The 24617-nt window shown below is 53.1% G+C and overlaps 1 protein-coding gene across 1 annotated transcript in view; it reads right to left on the bottom strand.

Moving 5' to 3' along the window:
- The window catches only part of LOC311328618 (putative bromodomain-containing protein 10), a gene marked incomplete at its 5' end in the record, with an annotated part of 29703 nt that extends 5932 nt beyond the window's left edge, over positions 1–23771 (bottom strand). The window contains 7 exons of the mRNA XM_084462563.1: positions 2978–3093; positions 9386–9481; positions 11454–11527; positions 20338–20665; positions 21549–21960; positions 22441–22647; positions 23026–23771. Coding sequence (XP_084318689.1) covers positions 2978–3093; positions 9386–9481; positions 11454–11527; positions 20338–20665; positions 21549–21960; positions 22441–22647; positions 23026–23771 — 1979 coding nt within the window. The remainder of the gene's footprint in view (positions 1–2977; positions 3094–9385; positions 9482–11453; positions 11528–20337; positions 20666–21548; positions 21961–22440; positions 22648–23025) is intronic.
- Positions 23772–24617: the final 846 nt, after the last annotated feature.

The following is a 24617-nucleotide window of genomic DNA, read 5'->3' as shown; positions in this document are numbered from 1 at the left end:
GTGTGTGTGTGTGTGTTCATGTGTGTGTGTGTGTGTTCATGTGTGTGTGTGTGTGTTCATGTGTGTGCGTGTGTTCATGTGTGTGTGTGTGTGTGTGTGTGTTCATGTGTGTGTTCATGTGTGTGTGTGTTCATGTGTGTGTGTGTTCATGTGTGTGTGTGTTCATGTGTGTGTTCATGTGTGTGTGTGTTCATGTGTGTGTGTGTTCATGTGTGTGTGTATGGGGGGTGAAATGTGCCATTTCTTACCGCACGGAGCGAACTGAGCTGCATACGGAGCTGACAAACGTACGTGTTTACGTGAGTGAAATCCATTCGACTCCCATTGTATTTGATAGGAGGACTGACGTGACTCACGACATTTTGTCCTAGCGACGGCGGCGGCCTGAAGTAAGTCAGCAATGTGTGCATGGGTCGCGGCATTCGCGTGGCTCTCGTAAGCTCCCGTAATTATGGCCCGTGTGGATTTGCTAACTGAGAAGACAAACCTGACGAACGTCGCTACTTGACCACGCGTGGTATTGAGCAACGTCGCCGTCACCAGGTTACTTAAGCTGCTAGTTGTCTTGTTAGCTCTGATATGGCTAGCCAGCCTCCGTCCAGTGAGATCAGTGATATGACAACTTAACGTTAGATTATTGAGCCTACATAATAGCAGGCTACTAACAGATAACCTGGTTAATATATGTTATTATTCCTACTATTGTGCTTACTGTGTGTTGCTGACAAGATAAATTGTTATATTATTATTGCCACCGTCATTTGGCTTAGCTTATGTTCTCCAGCCACGCCAAGTGCTGTGGTAGTAGCTAACTCACTGGTGTTATATTTATTTACATTGTCCCTGCATCCTGTCTAATATGTCTCCATCTGTGTTAGGCACCATGGGCCGAAAGAAAATTCGTAGTATATTGTGAAGTAGGCTCATTGGCAAAATAAAAGTGTATTGTTCAATATGACTAGCCTACTTGTCAACCATAGGGCTGTCATGGTTAGGAATTATCCTGAGCTTCAAATTGATAGATTTCAACCGCGGTCTGCGTTTTACGCTGTTTTTTTATTATTTAGTTTTACACTACATTTTATCTATATCCTGTGTGTGTAGCCTAGTTGTGGCCTACATTATTCGTTTTTATCTAACGAAATACATTAAATAAATGAGGGTACAGGAATGCAATGGTGCGCGCAGCACACAAACAGGCAAATCATTCGACATAGTAAAATAATAACAACAACAATAAAGACCTAAAGGGCAAAGGCAATGTTTGCTGTGCACTAAAATAAGCTTAGGCTACATACTGTATATACCAGAAGTTTAGTGCCGTGCATTTATTAATCGGATAGCCTTTGTCTATAGGCTTATTTGACAGTCCTGGAAAAAGCCCTGATAGCCTACCAAAATGAAAAGAAAATCCTTAGTGGCCGCTGTTGTCTGTATTTTGTTATTGTATTTTGTGGCCTGTGTGTAGTTGTAGCCATACTTATTATTCCTACAATGAAGTAGGCGACACTACCACCATGTCAGATTCAATCTCTGGTCTGAATGGGTAGGCTATGTATGGAAACATACTTTTTGGCGCGATCAGCTACAGCTTTCTAATCCAACTTGAACTTGTCTTTTTACAGTTTACTGAGTCTTTGTACAATAAAGCAATGGTTGCTATGGTTATGAAAAAGCGCACTTATGCCAGGGTATATGGTGCGCTCGTTTTTAACTGGGAGGTGCAGGGTATATGGTGCGTTCGTTTATAACTGGGAGGTGGCAAATTGAACTCGCACTTCCTCGTCGCTAATTCGGATGTTTCTCAGCCTCCAGTTGCCGGCTGATGTCAATATCATATCATATCATCATCGTATCATTCGCTATAGCTCGAATGCACACAGGTCGGAGGTGGGTATTTTGCCACTTGCGACTTGCCACGTCCGACCACAAACCTGCTATCTGGTTACTGGTGGGCTTTTCATTACAGTACTGTATCCTACTGTGAATAAAAACTGAACTGTATGTAGACCTACATGTTGCCTGTAGGCTGTAGTCTACTGTCACGTTTCATTTCTTTGTTACTCTAATGTCGAGCGCAAAACGCAAACGAGTCTGCTGCGCGAGAGCTGCATTCCTTGGTAGCCAGAAAGCGCGTCAGCAACCTGAAGCAGCATCGAGTCATTATTCGTTCCCAGTTAATGGACTTCAGGAACACAGACGTGTTGTAAGCATGTAGATTAGCCTACTAGACCTACTGTATTTGTTAAATAATAGCTACAGCCTAGGCCACGTTAGTCTACATCTGTTATTTTAGAGACTTTCTTTTAGGCTACAATAGCCTAAAACACGACAACTTGTCTTTCATTTCATTTATTTATTTATTGATTATCATTTGCTCTAATTGTTCTAATGTTGGGTTGTTTTAGGCTATACCATGTTGTTCTGCGAATACAGTAGCCTATCGATGCAGCGTAAGCCTCATTTGATAATAAAGTACTGTATTTGATCAAAGCACGCACTCAAGTGGAAATTCGGTTATTTTATTATAGGCTACTGGCCTATATGAGTTTAGTTGGCTATTTGATTGCAATTTTGATGCATTTTCACAAGTAATTAAGGGTATTTATTGGTCTATTATGAGTCTATATGAAACAAGTATACCACTTATTGAATTTGGTGCATTTTAACATATGTTCCAGTCATCCGGACATTTCAGAGATACGAACGACCTGCGGTCCCGTTGGGTTCGGATGAGTGGTTCTACTGTAGCACAAGTGCTCACGTAGCGACGTTAGCTACGTACGCGAATAGCACACGTGCTCAAGTACTCCCGGCCCTGACGAGCGTTTGCTGGGTTAGCTACGTTAGTGAATAGCACACGTGGTCACGTGGGGACGTTCGTCACGTTTGTCTGCTCAGTTAGCAAATAAGTGGCACTTTCCACCCCCCATATGTGTGTGTGTGTGCGTGTGCGTGTGTGTGTGTGTGTGTGCACCTGTTCCTGTGGAAGGCCTTGAGCAGTTTGGGTTCCCAGGGAGAGAGCTCGTTGAGGAGGCGTATCAGGGTGATGTGGAGGTCCTTCACCGCCTCCTTCCTGTAGAACCACCGACCCTGGAGCCATTAAAGCACAGTTCACTACCACACACACTACACTAGACCCAGTTCACTACCACACACACTACACTAGACCCACCCCCCTCCTACACACACTACACTAGACCCAGCTCACTACCACACACACTACACTAGACCCAGCTCACTACCACACACACTACACTAGACCCAGTTCACTACCACACACACTACACTAGACCCAGTTCACTACCACACACACTACACTAGACCCAGTTCACTACCACACACACTACACTAGACCCAGCTCACTACCACACACACACTACACTAGACCCAGCTCACTACCACACACACTACACTAGACCCAGCTCACTACCACACACACTACACTAGACCCAGCTCACTACCACACACACTACACTAGACCCAGTTCACTACCACACACACTACACTAGACCCAGTTCACTACCACACACACTACACTAGACCCAGTTCACTACCACACACACTACACTAGACCCAGCTCACTACCACACACACTACACTAGACCCAGTTCACTACCACACACTACACTAGACCCACCCCCCTCCTACACACACTACACTAGACCCAGCTCACTACCACACACACTACACTAGACCCAGCTCACTACCACACACACTACACTAGACCCAGCTCACTACCACACACACTACACTAGACCCAGTTCACTACCACACACACTACACTAGACCCAGTTCACTACCACACACACTACACTAGACCCAGTTCACTACCACACACACTACACTAGACCCAGCTCTCTACCACACACACTACACTAGACCCAGTTCACTACCACACACACTACACTAGACCCAGCTCACTACCACACACACTACACTAGACCCAGTTCACTACCACACACTACACTAGACCCACCCCCCTCCTACACACACTACACTAGACCCAGCTCACTACCACACACACTACACTAGACCCAGCTCACTACCACACACACTACACTAGACCCAGCTCACTACCACACACACTACACTAGACCCAGTTCACTACCACACACACTACACTAGACCCAGTTCACTACCACACACACTACACTAGACCCAGTTCACTACCACACACACTACACTAGACCCAGCTCACTACCACACACACTACACTAGACCCAGTTCACTACCACACACACTACACTAGACCCAGCTCACTACCACACACACTACACTAGACCCAGTTCACTACCACAAACACTACACTAGACCCACCCCCCTCCTACACACACTACACTAGACCCAGCTCACTACCACACACACTACACTAGACCCAGCTCACTACCACACACACTACACTAGACCCAGCTCACTACCACACACTACACTAGACCCAGTTCACTACCACACACACTACACTAGACCCAGCTCACTACCACACACACTACACTAGACCCAGTTCACTACCACACACACTACACTAGACCCACCCCCCTCCTACACACACTACACTAGACCCAGCTCACTACCACACACACTACACTAGACCCAGCTCACTACCACACACACTACACTAGACCCAGTTCACTACCACACACACTACACTAGACCCAGCTCACTACCACACACTACACTAGACCCAGTTCACTACCACACACACTACACTAGACCCAGCTCACTACCACACACACTACACTAGACCCAGCTCACTACCACACACTACACTAGACCCAGTTCACTACCACACACACTACACTAGACCCAGCTCACTACCACACACACTACACTAGACCCAGTTCACTACCACACACACTACACTAGACCCAGCTCACTACCACACACTACACTAGACCCAGTTCACTACCACAAACACTACACTAGACCCAGCTCACTACCACACACTACACTAGACCCAGTTCACTACCACACACACTACACTAGACCCAGCTCACTACCACACACACTACACTAGACCCAGCTCACTACCACACACACTACACTAGACCCAGCTCACTACCACACACACTACACTAGACCCAGCTCACTACCACACACACTACACTAGACCCAGCTCACTACCACACACACTACACTAGACCCAGCTCACTACCACACACACTACACTAGACCCAGTTCACTACCACACACACTACACTAGACCCAGCTCACTACCACACACTACACTAGACCCAGTTCACTACCACAAACACTACACTAGACCCAGCTCACTACCAAACACTACACTAGACCCAGTTCACTACCACAAACACTACACTAGACCCAGCTCACTACCACACACTACACTAGACCCAGTTCACTACCACACACACTACACTAGACACAGCTCACTACCACACACACTACACTAGACCCAGCTCACTACCACACACACTACACTAGACCCAGCTCACTACCACACACACTACACTAGACCCAGCTCACTACCACACACACTACACTAGACCGAGTTCACTACCACACACACTACACTAGACCCAGTTCACTACCACACACACTACACTAGACCCAGTTCACTACCACACACACTACACTAGACCCAGCTCACTACCACACACACTACACTAGACCCAGCTCACTACCACACACTACACTAGACCCAGCTCACTACCACACACACTACACTAGACCCAGCTCACTACCACACACACTACACTAGACCCAGTTCACTACCACACACACTACACTAGACCCAGCTCACTACCACACACACTACACTAGACCCAGCTCACTACCACACACACTACACTAGACCCAGCTCACTACCACACACACACTACACTAGACCCAGTTCACTACCACACACACTACACTAGACCCAGCTCACTACCACACACACTACACTAGACCCAGCTCACTACCACACACACTACACTAGACCCAGCTCACTACCACACACACTACACTAGACCCAGTTCACTACCACACACACTACACTAGACCCAGCTCACTACCACACACACTACACTAGACCCAGCTCACTACCACACACACTACACTAGACCCAGTTCACTACCACACACACTACACTAGACCCAGCTCACTACCACACACTACACTAGACCCAGCTCACTACCACACACACTACACTAGACCCAGCTCACTACCACACACACTACACTAGACCCAGCTCACTACCACACAGTTCACTACCACACACACACTACACTAGACCCAGTTCACTACCACACACACTACACTAGATCCAGCTCACTACCACACACACTACACTAGACCCAGTTCACTACCACACACACTACACTAGACCCAGCTCACTACCACACAGTTCACTACCCCACAAACTACACTAGACCCATCTCTACACCAGGCCTAGCTCAGACCCATCTCTACACCAGGCCTAGCTCAGACCCATCTCTACACCAGGCCTAGCCTAGACCCATCTCTACACCAGGCCTAGCTCAGACCCATCTCTACACCAGGCCTAGCTCAGACCCATCTCTACACCAGGCCTAGCTTAGACCCATCTCTACACCAGGCCTAGCCTAGACCCATCTCTACACCAGGCCTAGCCTAGACCCATCTCTACACCAGGCCTAGCTCAGACCCATCTCTACACCAGGCCTAGCTTAGACCCATCTCTACACCAGGCCTAGCCTAGACCCATCTCTACACCAGGCCTAGCCTAGACCCATCTCTACACCAGGCCTAGCCTAGACCCATCTCTACACCAGGCCTAGCCTAGACCCATCTCTACACCAGGCCTAGCCTAGACCCATCTCTACACCAGGCCTAGCCTAGACCCATCTCTACACCAGGCCTAGCCTAGACCCATCTCTACACCAGGCCTAGCCTAGACCCATCTCTACACCAGGCCTAGCTTAGACCCATCTCTACACCAGGCCTAGCCTAGACCCATCTCTACACCAGGCCTAGCCTAGACCCATCTCTACACCAGGCCTAGCCTAGACCCATCTCTACACCAGGCCTAGCCTTGACCCATCTCTACACCATGCCTAGCTCAGACCCATCTCTACACCAGGCCTAGCCTTGACCCATCTCTACACCATGCCTAGCCTAGACCCATCTCTACACCAGGCCTAGCCTAGACCCATCTCTACACCAGGCCTAGCCTAGACCCATCTCTACACCAGGCCTAGCCTAGACCCATCTCTACACCAGGCCTAGCTCAGACCCATCTCTACACCAGGCCTAGCCTAGACCCATCTCTACACCAGGCCTAGCTTAGCTATCCTCTAGCGTGAAAGTTAAATATACATAATGCTCTACTTTCTTTAATCAATTTTGGTAGAACAGAGCCCTAGCAGAAGGGGGGCCAGACATGGTCCTATCTAACACTACACATTATTAATATTATATATCATATTATAGCTGGACATGACTGACACTAACAGATCTATAGTAGTGTATAACAGATGTATAGTAGTCTATAACAGATCTGTAGTAGTGTATAACAGATGTATAGTAGTCTATAACACATCTATAGTAGTGTATAACAGATGTATAGTAGTCTATAACACATCTGTAGTAGTGTATAACAGATGTATAGTAGTCTATAACACATCTGTAGTAGTGTATAACAGATGTATAGTAGTCTATAACACATCTGTAGTAGTGTATAACAGATGTATAGTAGTCTATAACACATCTGTAGTAGTGTATAACAGATGTATAGTAGTCTATAACACATCTGTAGTAGTGTATAACAGATGTATAGTAGTCTATAACACATCTGTAGTAGTGTATAACTGGACATGACTGACACTAGCAGATATATAGTAGTGTATACCAGATGTGTAGTAGTGTGTACCAGATGTGTAGTAGTGTACCAGATGTGTAGTAGTGTGTACCAGATGTGTAGTAGTGTACCAGATGGGTAGTAGTGTGTACCAGATGTGTAGTAGTGTGTACCAGATGTGTAGTAGTGTACCAGATGTGTAGTAGTGTATACCAGATGTGTAGTAGTGTACCAGATGTGTAGTAGTGTGTACCAGATGTGTAGTAGTGTACCAGATATATAGTAGTGTATACCAGATGTGTAGTAGTGTGTACCAGATGTGTAGTAGTAGTGTATACCAGATGTGTAGTAGTGTGTACCAGATGTGTAGTAGTGTGTACCAGATGTGTAGTAGTGTGTACCAGATGTGTAGTAGTGTATACCAGATGTGTAGTAGTGTACCAGATGTGTAGTAGTGTATACCAGATGTGTAGTAGTGTGTACCAGATGTGTAGTAGTGTACCAGATGTGTAGTAGTATGTACCAGATGTGTAGTAGTGTACCAGATGGGTAGTAGTGTGTACCAGATGTGTAGTAGTGTGTACCAGATGTGTAGTAGTGTACCAGATGTGTAGTAGTGTATACCAGATGTGTAGTAGTGTACCAGATGTGTAGTAGTGTGTACCAGATGTGTAGTAGTGTACCAGATATATAGTAGTGTATACCAGATGTGTAGTAGTGTGTACCAGATGTGTAGTAGTAGTGTATACCAGATGTGTAGTAGTGTGTACCAGATGTGTAGTAGTGTGTACCAGATGTGTAGTAGTGTGTACCAGATGTGTAGTAGTGTATACCAGATGTGTAGTAGTGTACCAGATGTGTAGTAGTGTGTACCAGATGTGTAGTAGTGTACCAGATATATAGTAGTGTATACCAGATGTGTAGTAGTGTGTACCAGATGTGTAGTAGTGTATACCAGATGTGTAGTAGTGTATACCAGATGTGTAGTAGTGTACCAGATGTGTAGTAGTGTACCAGATGTGTAGTAGTGTGTACCAGATGTGTAGTAGTGTGTACCAGATGTGTAGTAGTGTGTACCAGATGTGTAGTAGTGTATACCAGATGTGTAGTAGTGTATACCAGATGTGTTGTAGTGTGTACCAGATGTGTAGTAGTGTGTACCAGATGTGTAGTAGTGTATACCAGATGTGTAGTAGTGTATACCAGATGTGTAGTAGTGTGTACCAGATGTGTAGTAGTGTGTACCAGATGTGTAGTAGTGTGTACCAGATGTGTAGTAGTGTGTACCAGATGTGTAGTAGTGTATACCAGATGTGTAGTAGTGTGTACCAGATGTGTAGTAGTGTGTACCAGATGTGTAGTAGTGTGTACCAGATGTGTAGTAGTGTGTACCAGATGTGTAGTAGTGTACCAGATGTGTAGTAGTGTGTACCAGATGTGTAGTAGTGTGTAACAGATGTGTAGTAGTGTGTACCAGATGTGTAGTAGTGTACCAGATGTGTAGTAGTGTGTACCAGATGTGTAGTAGTGTGTACCAGATGTGTAGTAGTGTATACCAGATGTGTAGTAGTGTACCAGATGTGTAGTAGTGTATATATGACTCACACTAACACATCTCTTGTTGGTGCTCTCCAGCTCGTCCAGCTCATCTTCAGTCTTACTGATCAGATCCCTCAACTCCTGCAGACTGGTGCACACCAGCTAGAGACAGGGGACAGGGGACAGATCGAGGGGACAGGGGACAGATCGAGGGGACAGGGGACAGATCGAGGGGACGGGGGACAGGGGACACATCGAGGGGACGGGGGAGGGACAAGAGACATGGATGGAAGGATGGAGGAAGTAGTAGAGATTGAGAGGCAGGTTGGAGGGAGGGAGAGAAATGGATAGATGGAAAGGGGAGGGGTGGAGGGAGAAAGTGAGAGAAATTGAGTGAGGGAGAGAGAAATGGAGGGAGAGAAAGAGAGGATTTAGAAGAGTAGAGCAAGCACAATGTCAACTAACAGTCTTACTGGTTCACACATGAACAAACCCAAAGAACATTCAGAAGGAACCTTAATTCCTCAATTAGACCACAGGAGAAGTTTGAATGAAAACCACAACCAGACCAGGTCAAGCCTGGCTTATGTGCGTGGCTGGCTTGTTTCTGTTCAGGACTGGTAGGACGGAAGCCAGTCATGCCACTGAAATAACTGTGAATTGAAATTACATGAAATGTCTGATATATTCAGATGATGATGATATATTAAGATATGTCTTGTTGCCTGGACACATCAGTTCCAATGCTTCCAATGCTAATCCAGCACAATGAGAGCGGGATAGCCAGTTAGCTCATGGGCTCACAACAACTAGCAGCAGCTTCCATAACATCAATGGTTGCGGTCAGTAGCTAAAGCAGTTACACTGATGATTCCTGTAACTTTAGCTATTTTGCTGTAATTGGTTCAACTTCTGTTTCTGGACAAAGGTTAGTGATAAACCCAGATAACACAAGACTAGTGGACCTACAGCGGGTCCTTGATGGACGAGCTGGCGGACCTCCGGTTGAATCTGCTGGCGGGTTCCTGGCTATTTGCACATGGAATGGCAAGCGGACCTCTGGTGGATTATTAGCGTCAGGGACCTAGTAGCGGTCCACTAGTAATCCAAAATGTTCCCGCTGTTGCTCCACCACCATTCCACCGATAGTTTATTGTCTATATCCTAGGCCCATTGGCCCTAGGCTTATGGATTTCTATTGCTAACTCTGAAAATGTTTTTGGTAACCCTTACTTTCATAGTCCCCCAGTTACTAAACATTTACCTGGTAAATGCATGAATAGTATAGCCTAATATATAATGGGTAATTACTGAGAAACCTATACTGTAGGTATAATTTCAAAACAGGAGTATTTCAAATGTTCAATTACTGCACATGAATTCAATAACTGACATAGCACCACCAGGTAACCACATTTTCCCATAACTTCTATAACATCCAGTGACAAACACAAATGACAAATCAAAATACTCATATTTATTAAAATGCTTTAAACTATATGAATTATAACTGTATCCACTAGGGATGTGCACGGTTAACCGAGTACTCGAGTACCCAAGTAGGCGATCTGCTAGTCGGAAAATAAACACTACTGGGTTCATCTAAAGGTTATATAATATGACATGTTTGGCCGTGAAAGCGCGCATTTCTGAGCGCCTGTGCCCTTTTTCAAGTGAACCAATGAGGATAGAGCGTTGGCGGCTGCCTGGAGGAAAGCGCTGTATACAGGGTTAGGGTTATTAGGGTTGAATACGGGGTCTTTCAAAGAGCGCTCCGGCTTTTTGAAAACATTACCATCTCAACTGGGAGTGGGACCGAGAACAGGAGGAGCAGAAAACAAAACACAGAGTTGCACAAACAGAGAAACATAACAGTAAGCACAAGTCTAGTATATCAATGGGACTTGTAATTGGTCACTTAATTGGTCACCTAGTTTCTACAATCAGTTTGACACAGTTAATTCATCTGCAAAACAGACTGTACATCCCCCAGGGAGGGAGGGAGGGCGGGAGGGGGGGGTGACAACCACACAAATGCTATCTATGGTGCTCTGGCTTACAGCCACACACAAAAACAAAGATTTCCATAAACATAAAGATGTCAAACATTCAGTACCATGAATATAAAGATTACCTTAAACGCTGGTTCTACAGGAAACGGAGGCTTTGTTTTCTTTGGAGACGGTTTCTGGGGTTCCACTTCTGTTCCTAACGGGGAAGAGAACAGAGGAAATATCTCAAGCTTTAGTGTTCAGAGAGTTTAAGATACAACGATTCATGCAATGATTCAACAGCATCTTCTGTGTCTCAGTAGTATATTCACCTGCTACTCACCCCCTCACCCCACTCCCCCTACCCCCTCCTCACCCCTCACACTACTCCCCCTACCCCCTCCTCACCCCACTCCCCCTACCCCCTCCTCACCCCTCACACTACTCACCCCTCATCCCCCCCTACCCCCCCATTACCCCCTCCGCACCCCTCACACTACTCACCCCCTCACCCCACTCCCCCTACCCCCTCCTCACCCCTCACACTACTCCCCCTACCCCCTCCTCACCCCACTCCCCCTACCCCCTCCTCACCCCTCACACTACTCACCCCTCATCCCCCCCTACCCCCCCATTACCCCCTCCGCACCCCTCACACTACTCACCCCCTCACCCCACTCCCCCTACCCCCTCCTCACCCCTCACACTACTCACCCCTCATCCCCCCCTACCCCCCCATTACCCCCTCCGCACCCCTCACACTACTCACCCCCTCACCCCACTCCCCCTACCCCCTCCTCACCCCTCACACTACTCCCCCTACCCCCTCCTCACCCCACTCCCCCTACCCCCTCCTCACCCCTCACACTACTCACCCCTCATCCCCCCCTACCCCCCCATTACCCCCTCCGCACCCCTCACACTACTCACCCCCTCACCCCACTCCCCCTACCCCCTCCTCACCCCTCACCCCACTCCCCCTACCCCCTCCTCACCCCTCACCCCACTCCCCCTACCCCCTCCTCACCCCTCACACTACTCCCCCTACCCCCTCCTCACCCCACTCCCCCTACCCCCTCCTCACCCCTCACACTACTCACCCCTCATCCCCCCCTACCCCCCCATTACCCCCTCCGCACCCCTCACACTACTCCCCCTACCCCCTCCTCACCCCACTCCCCCTACCCCCTCCTCACCCCTCACACTACTCACCCCTCACACTACTCCCCCTACCCCCTCCTCACCCCACTCCCCCTACCCCCTCCTCACCCCTCACACTACTCACCCCTCATCCCCCCCTACCCCCTCCTCACCCCTCACACTTCTCACCCCTCACTCCCCCCCTACCCCCCCATTACCCCCTCCGCACCCCTCACACTACTCACCCCTCATCCCCCCCTACCCCCCCATTACCCCCTCCGCACCCCTCACACTACTCACCCCTCATCCCCCCCTACCCCCTCCTCACCCCTCACACTACTCCCCCTACCCCCTCCTCACCCCTCACACTACTCCCCCCTCATCCCCACCTACCCCCTCCTCACCCCTCACACTACTCACCCCTCACTCCCCCCCTACCCCCTCCTCACCTCTCACACTACTCACCCCTCACTCCCCCCCTACCCCCTCCGCACCCCTCACACTACTCACCCCTCACTCCCCCCCTACCCCCTCCGCACCCCTCACACTACTCACCCCTCACTCCCCCCCTACCCCCTCCTCACCCCTCACACTGCTCACCCCTCACTCCCCCCCTACCCCCTCCGCACCCCGCACACTACTCACCCCTCACTCCCCCCCTACCCCCTCCTCACCCCTCACACTACTCACCCCTCACTCCCCCCCTACCCCCTCCGCACCCCTCACACTACTCACCCCTCACTCCCCCCCTACCCCCTCCTCACCCCTCACACTACTCACCCCTCACTCCCCCCCTACCCCCTCCGCACCCCGCACACTACTCACCCCTCACTCCCCCCCTACCCCCTCCTCACCCCTCACACTACTCACCCCTCACTCCCCCCTACCCCCCCCTCACCCCCCCATTACCCCCTCCTCACCCCTCACACTACTCACCCCTCACTCCCCCCTACCCCCCCCTCACCCCCCCATTACCCCCTCCTCACCCCTCACACTCCCCCCCTACCCCCTCCGCACCCCTCACTACTCACTCCCCCTCTACCCCCTCCGCACCCCTCACACTACTCACCCCTCACTCCCCCCCTACCCCCTCCGCACCCCTCACACTACTCACCCCTCACTCCCCCCCTACCCCCTCCTCATCCCCCCATTACCCCCTCCTCACCCCTCACACTACCCACCCCTCACTCCCCCCCTACCCCCTCCTCACCCCTCACACTTCTCACCCCTCACTCCCCCCCTACCCCCCCATTACCCCCTCCGCACCCCTCACACTACTCACCCCCTCACCCCACTCCCCCTACCCCCTCCTCACCCCTCACACTACTCCCCCTACCCCCTCCTCACCCCACTCCCCCTACCCCCTCCTCACCCCTCACACTACTCCCCCCTCATCCCCACCTACCCCCTCCTCACCCCTCACACTACTCACCCCTCACTCCCCCCCTACCCCCTCCTCACCCCTCACACTTCTCACCCCTCACTCCCCCCCTACCCCCTCCTCACCCCTCACACTACTCACCCCTCACTCCCCCCCTACCCCCCTCACACTACTCACCCCTCACTCCCCCCCTACCCCCTCCTCACCCCTCACACTACTCACCCCTCATCCCCACCTACCCCCTCCGCACCCCGCACACTACTCACCCCTCACTCCCCCCCTACCCCCCCATTACCCCCTCCGCACCCCTCACACTACTCACCCCCTCACCCCACTCCCCCTACCCCCTCCTCACCCCTCACACTACTCACCCCTCATCCCCACCTACCCCCTCCTCACCCCTCACACTACTCACCCCTCACACTACTCACCCCTCACTCCCCCCCTACCCCCTCCTCACCCCTCACACTACTCACCCCTCATCCCCACCTACCCCCTCCTCACCCCTCACACTACTCACCCCTCACTCCCCCCCTACCCCCTCCGCACCCCTCACACTACTCACCCCTCATCCCCACCTACCCCCTCCTCACCCCTCACACTACTCACCCCTCACTCCCCCCCTACCCCCTCCGCACCCCTCACACTACTCACCCCTCACTCCCCCCCTACCCCCTCCTCACCCCTCACACTACTCACCCCTCACTCCCCCCCTACCCCCCTCACACTACTCACCCCTCACTCCCCCCCTACCCCCCTCACACTACTCACCCCTCACTCCCCCCCTACCCCCTCCGCACCCCTCACACTACTCACCCCTCACTCCCCCCCTACCCCCTCCTCACCCCTCACACTACTCACCCCTCACTCCCCCCTACCCCCCCCTCACCCCCCCATTACCCCCTCCTCACCCCTCACACTACTCACCCCTCACTCCCCCCCTACCCCCTCCTCATCCCCCCCTACCCCCCCATTACCCCCTCCGCACCCCTCACACTCCTCGACCCTCACTCCCCCTCTACCCCCTCCGCACCCCGCACACTACTCACCCCTCACTCCCCCCCTACCCCCCGCACACTACTCACCCCTCACTCCCCCCCTACCCCCTCCTCACCTCTCACACTACTCACCCCTCACTCCCCCCCTACCCCCTCCGCACCCCTCACACTACTCACCCCTCACTCCCCCCCTACCCCCTCCTCACCTCTCACACTACTCACCCCTCACTCCCCCCCTACCCCCTCCGCACCCCTCACACTACTCACCCCTCACTCCCCCCCTACCCCCTCCTCACCCCTCACACTACTCACCCCTCACTCCCCCCCTACCCCCTCCGCACCCCGCACACTACTCACCCCTCACTCCCCCCCTACCCCCTCCTCACCCCTCACACTACTCACCCCTCACTCCCCCCCTACCCCCTCCGCACCCCTCACACTACTCACCCCTCACTCCCCCCCTACCCCCTCCTCACCCCTCACACTACTCACCCCTCACTCCCCCCCTACCCCCTCCGCACCCCGCACACTACTCACCCCTCACTCCCCCCCTACCCCCTCCTCACCCCTCACACTACTCACCCCTCACTCCCCCCTACCCCCCCCTCACCCCCCCATTACCCCCTCCTCACCCCTCACACTACTCACCCCTCACTCCCCCCTACCCCCCCCTCACCCCCCCATTACCCCCTCCTCACCCCTCACACTCCCCCCCTACCCCCTCCGCACCCCTCACTACTCACTCCCCCTCTACCCCCTCCGCACCCCTCACACTACTCACCCCTCACTCCCCCCCTACCCCCTCCGCACCCCTCACTACTCACTCCCCCTCTACCCCCTCCGCACCCCTCACACTACTCACCCCTCACTCCCCCCCTACCCCCTCCGCACCCCTCACACTACTCACCCCTCACTCCCCCCCTACCCCCTCCTCATCCCCCCATTACCCCCTCCTCACCCCTCACACTACCCACCCCTCACTCCCCCCCTACCCCCTCCTCACCCCTCACACTTCTCACCCCTCACTCCCCCCCTACCCCCCCATTACCCCCTCCGCACCCCTCACACTACTCACCCCCTCACCCCACTCCCCCTACCCCCTCCTCACCCCTCACACTACTCCCCCTACCCCCTCCTCACCCCACTCCCCCTACCCCCTCCTCACCCCTCACACTACTCACCCCTCACTCCCCCCCTACCCCCTCCTCACCCCTCACACTACTCACCCCTCACTCCCCCCCTACCCCCTCCGCACCCCGCACACTACTCACCCCTCACTCCCCCCCTACCCCCCTCACACTACTCACCCCTCACTCCCCCCCTACCCCCTCCGCACCCCTCACACTACTCACCCCTCACTCCCCCCCTACCCCCTCCGCACCCCTCACACTACTCACCCCTCACTCCCCCCCTACCCCCTCCTCACCCCTCACACTACTCACCCCTCACTCCCCCCTACCCCCCCCTCACCCCCCCATTACCCCCTCCTCACCCCTCACACTACTCACCCCTCACTCCCCCCCTACCCCCTCCTCATCCCCCCCTACCCCCCCATTACCCCCTCCGCACCCCTCACACTCCTCGACCCTCACTCCCCCTCTACCCCCTCCGCACCCCGCACACTACTCACCCCTCACTCCCCCCCTACCCCCCGCACACTACTCACCCCTCACTCCCCCCCTACCCCCTCCTCACCTCTCACACTACTCACCCCTCACTCCCCCCCTACCCCCTCCGCACCCCTCACACTACTCACCCCTCACTCCCCCCCTACCCCCTCCTCACCCCTCACACTACTCACCCCTCACTCCCCCCCTACCCCCTCCGCACCCCTCACACTACTCACCCCTCACTCCCCCCCTACCCCCTCCTCACCCCTCACACTACTCACCCCTCACTCCCCCCCTACCCCCTCCGCACCCCGCACACTACTCACCCCTCACTCCCCCCCTACCCCCTCCTCACCCCTCACACTACTCACCCCTCACTCCCCCCTACCCCCCCCTCACCCCCCCATTACCCCCTCCTCACCCCTCACACTACTCACCCCTCACTCCCCCCTACCCCCCCCTCACCCCCCCATTACCCCCTCCTCACCCCTCACACTCCCCCCCTACCCCCTCCGCACCCCTCACTACTCACTCCCCCTCTACCCCCTCCGCACCCCTCACACTACTCACCCCTCACTCCCCCCCTACCCCCTCCGCACCCCTCACACTACTCACCCCTCACTCCCCCCCTACCCCCTCCTCATCCCCCCATTACCCCCTCCTCACCCCTCACACTACCCACCCCTCACTCCCCCCCTACCCCCCCCTCACACTTCTCACCCCTCACTCCCCCCCTACCCCCCCATTACCCCCTCCGCACCCCTCACACTACTCACCCCCTCACCCCACTCCCCCTACCCCCTCCTCACCCCTCACACTACTCCCCCTACCCCCTCCTCACCCCACTCCCCCTACCCCCTCCTCACCCCTCACACTACTCACCCCTCACTCCCCCCCTACCCCCTCCTCACCCCTCACACTACTCACCCCTCACTCCCCCCCTACCCCCTCCGCACCCCGCACACTACTCACCCCTCACTCCCCCCCTACCCCCCTCACACTACTCACCCCTCACTCCCCCCCTACCCCCTCCGCACCCCTCACACTACTCACCCCTCACTCCCCCCCTACCCCCCGCACACTACTCACCCCTCACTCCCCCCCTACCCCCTCCGCACCCCTCACACTACTCACCCCTCACTCCCCCCCTACCCCCCGCACACTACTCACCCCTCACTCCCCCCCTACCCCCCGCACACTACTCACCCCTCACTCCCCCCCTACCCCCTCCTCATCCCCCCCTACCCCCTCCTCACCCCTCACACTACCCACCCCTCACTCCCCCCCTACCCCCTCCTCACCCCTCACACTTCTCACCCGTACTGAGGTGTGACAATTTGTTCGGCAACTGCGCTCCCCATTGAAATATATGGGGCTGCACTAACTTTTGAGATGCTAATTTTGCATTTTTACCCGTTTTCTAACTTGTCGCCATGCCTACAGTGTTTAAGCTCTACTGACATATTATACATAGAAATGTTCTGCAAGTTCTCAGGATTCCTATGGTGTCAATATATAAACTGTAACATTTATAGTTTTCGCGATAGAGCTGTCTGAAGCGGACCATGTCTAGGATCAGAGTGTCAGTTGGGATTAGAGTGTTGGCAGCTGTTGCTTTTTTTGAATTTGTGTGCATGTGCAGCCTCTCTTAAAGGTACAGGCACCCTTTTATAACTAATGTGGTAGCACAGAACTCAGCCAAAGTGGAATAGAGACACATGATCTTCACTGGTGGGGGCCGGGGGGTAGCCCGGCGAGGAGTACACCGTCCCTGACTGGTTATTACCAAAAGGGGCAGAGCCTCGCCACCACGCCACTATTCACGCCACAGAACCCACTTTTCAGCCCGAGTGGGCTAGAGAGACACAGTCTTCAATGGTGGATGCATGGAAATTGCCCAGAGGTCACTATACTGTCCCCGACTGGCTCTGACCTGAGGGGGCGGAGTCTCACCACCACACCACTGTCCACACCACAGGCCCCACAACTCAGTCCCTGAGTGGGCTAGAGACGCACGGTCTTCGCCGGTGGGTGCATGGAGATTGCCTGGTCCATAGTAGTTCTAGCAGTATCTGTTACATACAGCTGCAGCAGCTAGCCCACCTCACATTTTCTCCAGGAAATGTACTTTCTAGTTTATTTTTTTTGTCCCACGACTGCAACCTGCAACGTGCAGAACTCTCGTGATGACGCACGATGACAGCTCAGCTGCCCTCACTCAAAAACCACTGTGCAGACGCTGAATGCCCCTGTCAGTAACATTAACAAAATGAAGAAAATGAAGCCCATTCAATCGTATTTTGCCCGGCAAAGTGGAACCAAGGAGGGAGAGGAATTCGGTGAGGCCCGGGGGGAGTCGAGTCACTCAAAAATCGTTGTTTACACAAAGTTCTATTGATTAGATTAGATTCAACGTTGCACCGTAGCCGACCAGTACCTGGATCCACATCAAAACGCAATGAAATGCTGTTGACATCGTAAAAAGCGATTTTTTTCTGAAATGCGTGTCATAACCATCCAATGACATGTTCCTTTGCATCTACATTAAACTAAGCTTTTCCACGGATTTTACAATTTTTGAATGATTATATGTGAAGATATTGGGCTTTCTTCCCACGTTTTTTCACGGCACCGGCAGCTATGTTTCATATCACTGCCTCGGTTCACAAAGCATTGCGTGAGTTTTCATCTACCCCTCGGTTTCAAATCAGCATCTGAAAACCCTGGTTTTGGAGGGCTGTTTGAACATCCACTAGCCCTCGATATGCCCCCTAGCCCTAGAAGCTAAAAGGAATGGGACACACTACCCTACGCGTGAACGCGCAAAATGTAGGGGTGGGGCCACAGGCTAGGGCTAAGGCATAAGGGGTATGGGATTGGGCCGTAGTCTTCATTAGGACCAATGCACCTGATGAAGTGTGTGGGAATAGTATAGCAGGAGAGGATGAGAGCTCCTATGGTGAGCAGGTTATTATTGTTTATTGTTGTTGGCAGGAGGCCTAATGTGTGTGTTGCTAATCAAAATGTGTTATTTCAAATTTTCCGTCGCACTCCTAAATTTCTTTTTTTTTATCTATTTTTTAATTTAGGAGCACATGTGCTCCTAGTGAGAAATGTTAGCTTAGAGCCCTGTCACCCCCCCCCCCCCCCCCCACCCAACCCCCTCCTCACCCCCCCACCCAACCCCCTCCTCACCCCCACCCAACCCCCTCCTCACCCCTCACCCCCCCACCCAACCCCCTCCTCACCCCTCACCCCCCCACCCAACCCCCTCCTCACCCCCACCCTACTCACCCCCCCACCCAACCCCCTCCTCACCCCTCACCCCCCCACCCAACCCCCTCCTCACCCCCATCCTACTCACCACCCCACCCAACCCCCTCCTCACCCCCACCCTACTCATCCCCCCACCCAACCCCCTCCTCACCCCCACCCTACTCACCCCTCACCCCCCCACCCAACCCCCTACTCACCCTCACCCTACTCACCCCTCACCCCCCCACCCAACCCCCTCCTCACCCCTCACCCTACTCACCACCCCACCCAACCCCCTCCTCACCCCCACCCTACTCACCCCCCCACCCAACCCCCTCCTCACCCCTCACCCCCCCACCCAACCCCCTCCTCACCCCCACCCTACTCACCCCTCACCCCCCCACCCAACCCCCTACTCACCCTCACCCTACTCACCCCCCCACCCAACCCCCTCCTCACCCCCACCCTACTCACCCCTCACCCCCCCACCCAACCCCCTCCTCACCCTCACCCTACTCACCCCTCACCCCCCCACCCAACCCCCTCCTCACCCCTCACCCCCCCACCCAACCCCCTCCTCACCCCCACCCTACTCACCCCTCACCCCCCCACCCAACCCCCTCCTCACCCTCACCCTACTCACCCCTCACCCCCCCACCCAAACCCCTCCGGCGCACCAGGAGCGCGGGCAGCGGGACCTCCGGGGGGAGGCTGGGACTCTGCCGGTAGATGCGCAGGTCGGCGCCGCAGAAGTGCGGGAAGTGGATGTAGGCGTTCTCCTGGCCATCGTAGCCCAGGACCGACTCGCGACACTCGTGGATGGGCTGACCCAGCACGGCGTCCTGCACCTCCTTCTGGGTCTGGTACACGTGGTCGCACAGCGCCTTCAGCAGCCACGCCCGCTGGACGAAGGGGAGCAGGTGGAAGGGCGTGTCCTCCAGCGGACTCTCCTCCCCCAGACGCCCGAACACCTGCGGGAGAACGCGGCACAGCGGAACAGGAAGTGACGCAGGAGGACGGGACACGGGAGGAGATTTAGGGGGCGTTCGTAGATGCACTCGGAGTGCTCCCAGAATGCTCTCTGGTCGTTCTGGGGAAATTCAGAGCGCTGTGAGTGGCGCCGTTCCAACATTCAGAGCGCGGGATTCTGGGAGCACACAGAGCGCGGGATTCTGGGAGCGCTCAGAGCGCGGGATTCTTGGAGCATTCAGAGCGTGGGATTCTGGGAGCATTCAGAGCGCGGGATTCTTGGAGCATTCAGAGCGCGGGATTCTGGGAGCGCTCAGAGCGCGGGATTCTGGGAGCACTCAGAGCGCGGGATTCTGGGAGCGCTCAGAGCGCGGACTGGACGCTCCGACTGAAAAGACGGTTTTCCCAAGCGATCTGACCGCTCATAAATGAACTGATTTCAGAGCGCTCTATGACGTTGAAACCAGAGCAGATTCTCCGAGCGCATTTACGAACGCACCCTAGGAGAGAACTGAATGTTATAGAAAAGAACATTCAGGATAGGAGAGTCAGAATAGCACAAAATTATATAGACAGAATAGAATCGAGAATAGAATCGAATAGAAAATGCAATAGATGAAATACAAGTAAGCCTTGAGAAGCAGTGGTTCTGGAGAGAGGCCCATAGGGTTGGAGCCCATCTCCTGATTCCTTAGCGTGAGGAAGCTTGATTTTAATTTTTACTGTAACTATTTACGATAGTCTTTGGTATGACTCGGCCGGGGATCGAACCCTCACCCTCCCAATCTCAGGGCGGACACTCTAACCCCCAGGCTACTGAGCCGGTCATAAAACACAAGAGTGCAAGACAACAGAAGTTGAGTCTGCCGTGCGTGCCTTACATACCTGCTGGCCCAGGCCCAGCTGCTCTGCCCGCGCCCCCTGGTTCTCCGCCGACCCCACGGCCTGGTACCAGCCCAGCACCTTTTGCCGGAGCTCCGCCTCCCAGCGGCGGTAGGGGAGGGCGGGGCGGCGGTGCAGGGTGGGCCTCCTCGGCGGGGGGCACAGCAGGGAGCTCATGATCTTGGCCAGGAGGGAGCTGCAGCGGGGCATGAGGAGACAACGCTCCAGCTCCAAGAACACGATCTCCGGCAGGTTGAGGGCGGTCTGGGCCAGGCACAGGAAGTGACCGATGGCGGGCAGCTCCCACATGGTGTCCACGGGCCAGGGGGCGGCCTGGGAGAGGAGCTCGCACTCCCACTCCTCCACCTCCTTCGCCGACGTCTCCTCCGCCTCCTTCTTCTCCAGCTCTCGCTGCCTGTAGGGACGGAGAACCAGAGGATGACATGAAGAGTCTTCCATCAGAACTTTCACATATCCACTCAAAACACGGCTCATATTTCATATAAATAATAATTAATAATAATAATAAAAATAAATAATAATAATCAAATAAAACACCCACACACTGGAATATGCTCCCTGGTCGTTTTATTCTGTGTAACATCATATTTGATTCTACCTCTCGTAACTTGCACCTGGTACACCAGCCACACCTGTCTACATATTTAATCTTGTAACACCAAGTGACGGTGTTCTGTTTTGTGTACAATAATGTGTTATATTATTTTGAGATTCTTTCAGTCATTAAGTGCACACAAAAACATCAACATGACAAAACGTCATTCAATAATCAACCATTATTGAGAAGAGGTGCAGCCTGGAAATAAATAATCAACCCCAGAAGGAAAAAGCACGATGACTCTATTTCACCTAATTAAAAAACATAGAATCTCACCGTCTCTCGTCCTTGGCTCTCTGCTGCTCCTCCAGACGCAGGGCCTGCACCATGATGGACTCATGCCCACCGACGGTGATGGTAGCCAGGCTGCGTGGCGCAGACCTCCTCCTGGTCGACGTCCCTCCAGCGGCCGGCCCCCGCTCATCCTCCGCCCCGAAACGACCCTGGGAGGTCATTGGCAGGGTGGTCCTCTCTCGCAGTGTCCTGATTGGACGGGTGGGAGACGAGGGCACCGATGAGATTGAATGAGCAATGAAACTCGTTGATGGTTAATTGCTTGAGGGTAAATTGTCCCCCTTTAATAATCAATCAATCCCTCATTATATGTTCAGGCAGTGAAACAGCAACAATGTACACACACTCAGAAATAATCATGCAAGTCAATGAATTAAAGTATGTTAGTCAACAATTAATGAATGAAAGTTTTAATGAAATCAATCAAAAACTGCAATTTCATCCTTGTCAATATTCAAATCTAATGAATCGTTTGAGTCCACTAACGAATGTTGGTCAACAATGAATGAATGGAAATGTGTCAATCCGACCGGTGATTTCGATCTGTGGCCTGTGCTGCTTGCTCACCTAGACAGCAGAGTGAGTTTCTGCTCCAGCATGATCTCCAGCTTCTGGGCTTGTTTGGAGACCCAGTGGTCGACGCCGTGGTGCCTGTAACAGTTCTCCAGCATCAACCTGAAGTCCGCCACAAACTCTGTGATGGTCTGATACTCCCGGCCCACGAACTTCTCCTCCATCCTCCTCAGGCACATCGACCTCCTGGCCTGCTGTTGACCTCTGACCCGGAGCCCCACCTCGCTCTGGTCCTCCGGGCCGATGGGGTCCAGGAACAGGGTGGTGATGCCTTTGTGCTTCTCCAGGAGGAAGCTGCTGAAGATCCGGTAGGCCTGCTGGACCTCGTAGCTGAAGTCCTCCTCCTCCACCACGGTGTTGGAGGAGATGCAGACCTCCGGCAGGCAGAGGTCACTGGAGATCTCAGGTGCGCCGTCGTCGCTCAGCGCGAGGTCAGTAGTAGTGCTGTTACAGTGAGACGACGCTATGACGTTCTCCGGACGGCAGGTCCCGTTGCTGAGGCCTTCCGTTGTCGTCGGGTCACATTCAGTGCTGTGCCATTTGGGGTCGGAGGATGACACTATGTGGACGACAGCGCTCCTCTGCTGCGGGGCCGGGCCCAGGTCTGGGACACAGTCTGGGCTGTGGAAGAGGAGCGAGTGTCCAGTGTGGTTAGCTGTTTGGCCCGGCGCGGCCTGGTCCAGCCCGGTAGTGAGTGGCACCATGGGTGGGTTACAGGTATCAGTATGGAGCACCTTCATCCTGCCAGCTGACCACGCTGGCGTCCTAAAGGTGGGGGGTGGACAGAAGGGGGGGTTGTTAGCAACTACTTTAAGCTACTAGCAAGTTTAATAACTAGTGAGTTAGCCATCTACAACAATAACATTAACTGACATGACTAGACATGTCCATTAACTCCAGAGTTAGCTGGGTCACCAAACTTGGTGAGTAAAAACTATGATATAAGAACTGATGTTCGAAATCGTATAAATAATAAAATCATTCACCCAAGTGAGAGTGCACCCAATGGTTGATAAAGGTTGCACTAAATCAATGTACGAGGCAGCTATCGTTAGCTACCCAATGCTATACGGCAGGTGTAGTTGGCTAGCTAACCCCCAGATCATTTAACGTTTGTTTGCTAAAAAAAAAAAAAAAAAAAAACTTTGTACTACGATATATATAGACTAAGACTAGCTATATCTAACTTAGACTAAGACTATATCTAACTTAGACTAAGACTAGCTATATCTAACTTTTGGCCGATACATGATTGATTTGGGGCTCTGTAGACCAGAGCCAACATTAGCTACTAGCTACTACTTCAGTCACTTAGCTGGAGGAAGACTAACGTTACTTACTTCCAATCAACAACAACATGATGTTTTATTTCCTAGCTAGCCAACTGTAGCTAGTTTCAGCTAGCTTGCCATCAACTTGTTAGCTAACGTTAGCTATCCATCATAAAAACTCATGAAGTTGATAGCAAACTAGCTAGCTAGCCAACTACGTATTCCTGGTTGTAGATTGGCTAAAGTTAGCTTCTAGTCTTCTAGTTTTGAATACCAAGTTTTCAAAGGGGATCTCTTTAGTTTAGCAACATGTCC

This window comes from Borostomias antarcticus (assembly GCF_949987555.1).
Source record: "Borostomias antarcticus genome assembly, contig: scaffold_101, whole genome shotgun sequence".
NCBI lineage: Eukaryota > Metazoa > Chordata > Actinopteri > Stomiiformes > Stomiidae > Borostomias > Borostomias antarcticus.
This window is presented reverse-complemented; position numbering and strand designations above follow the sequence as displayed.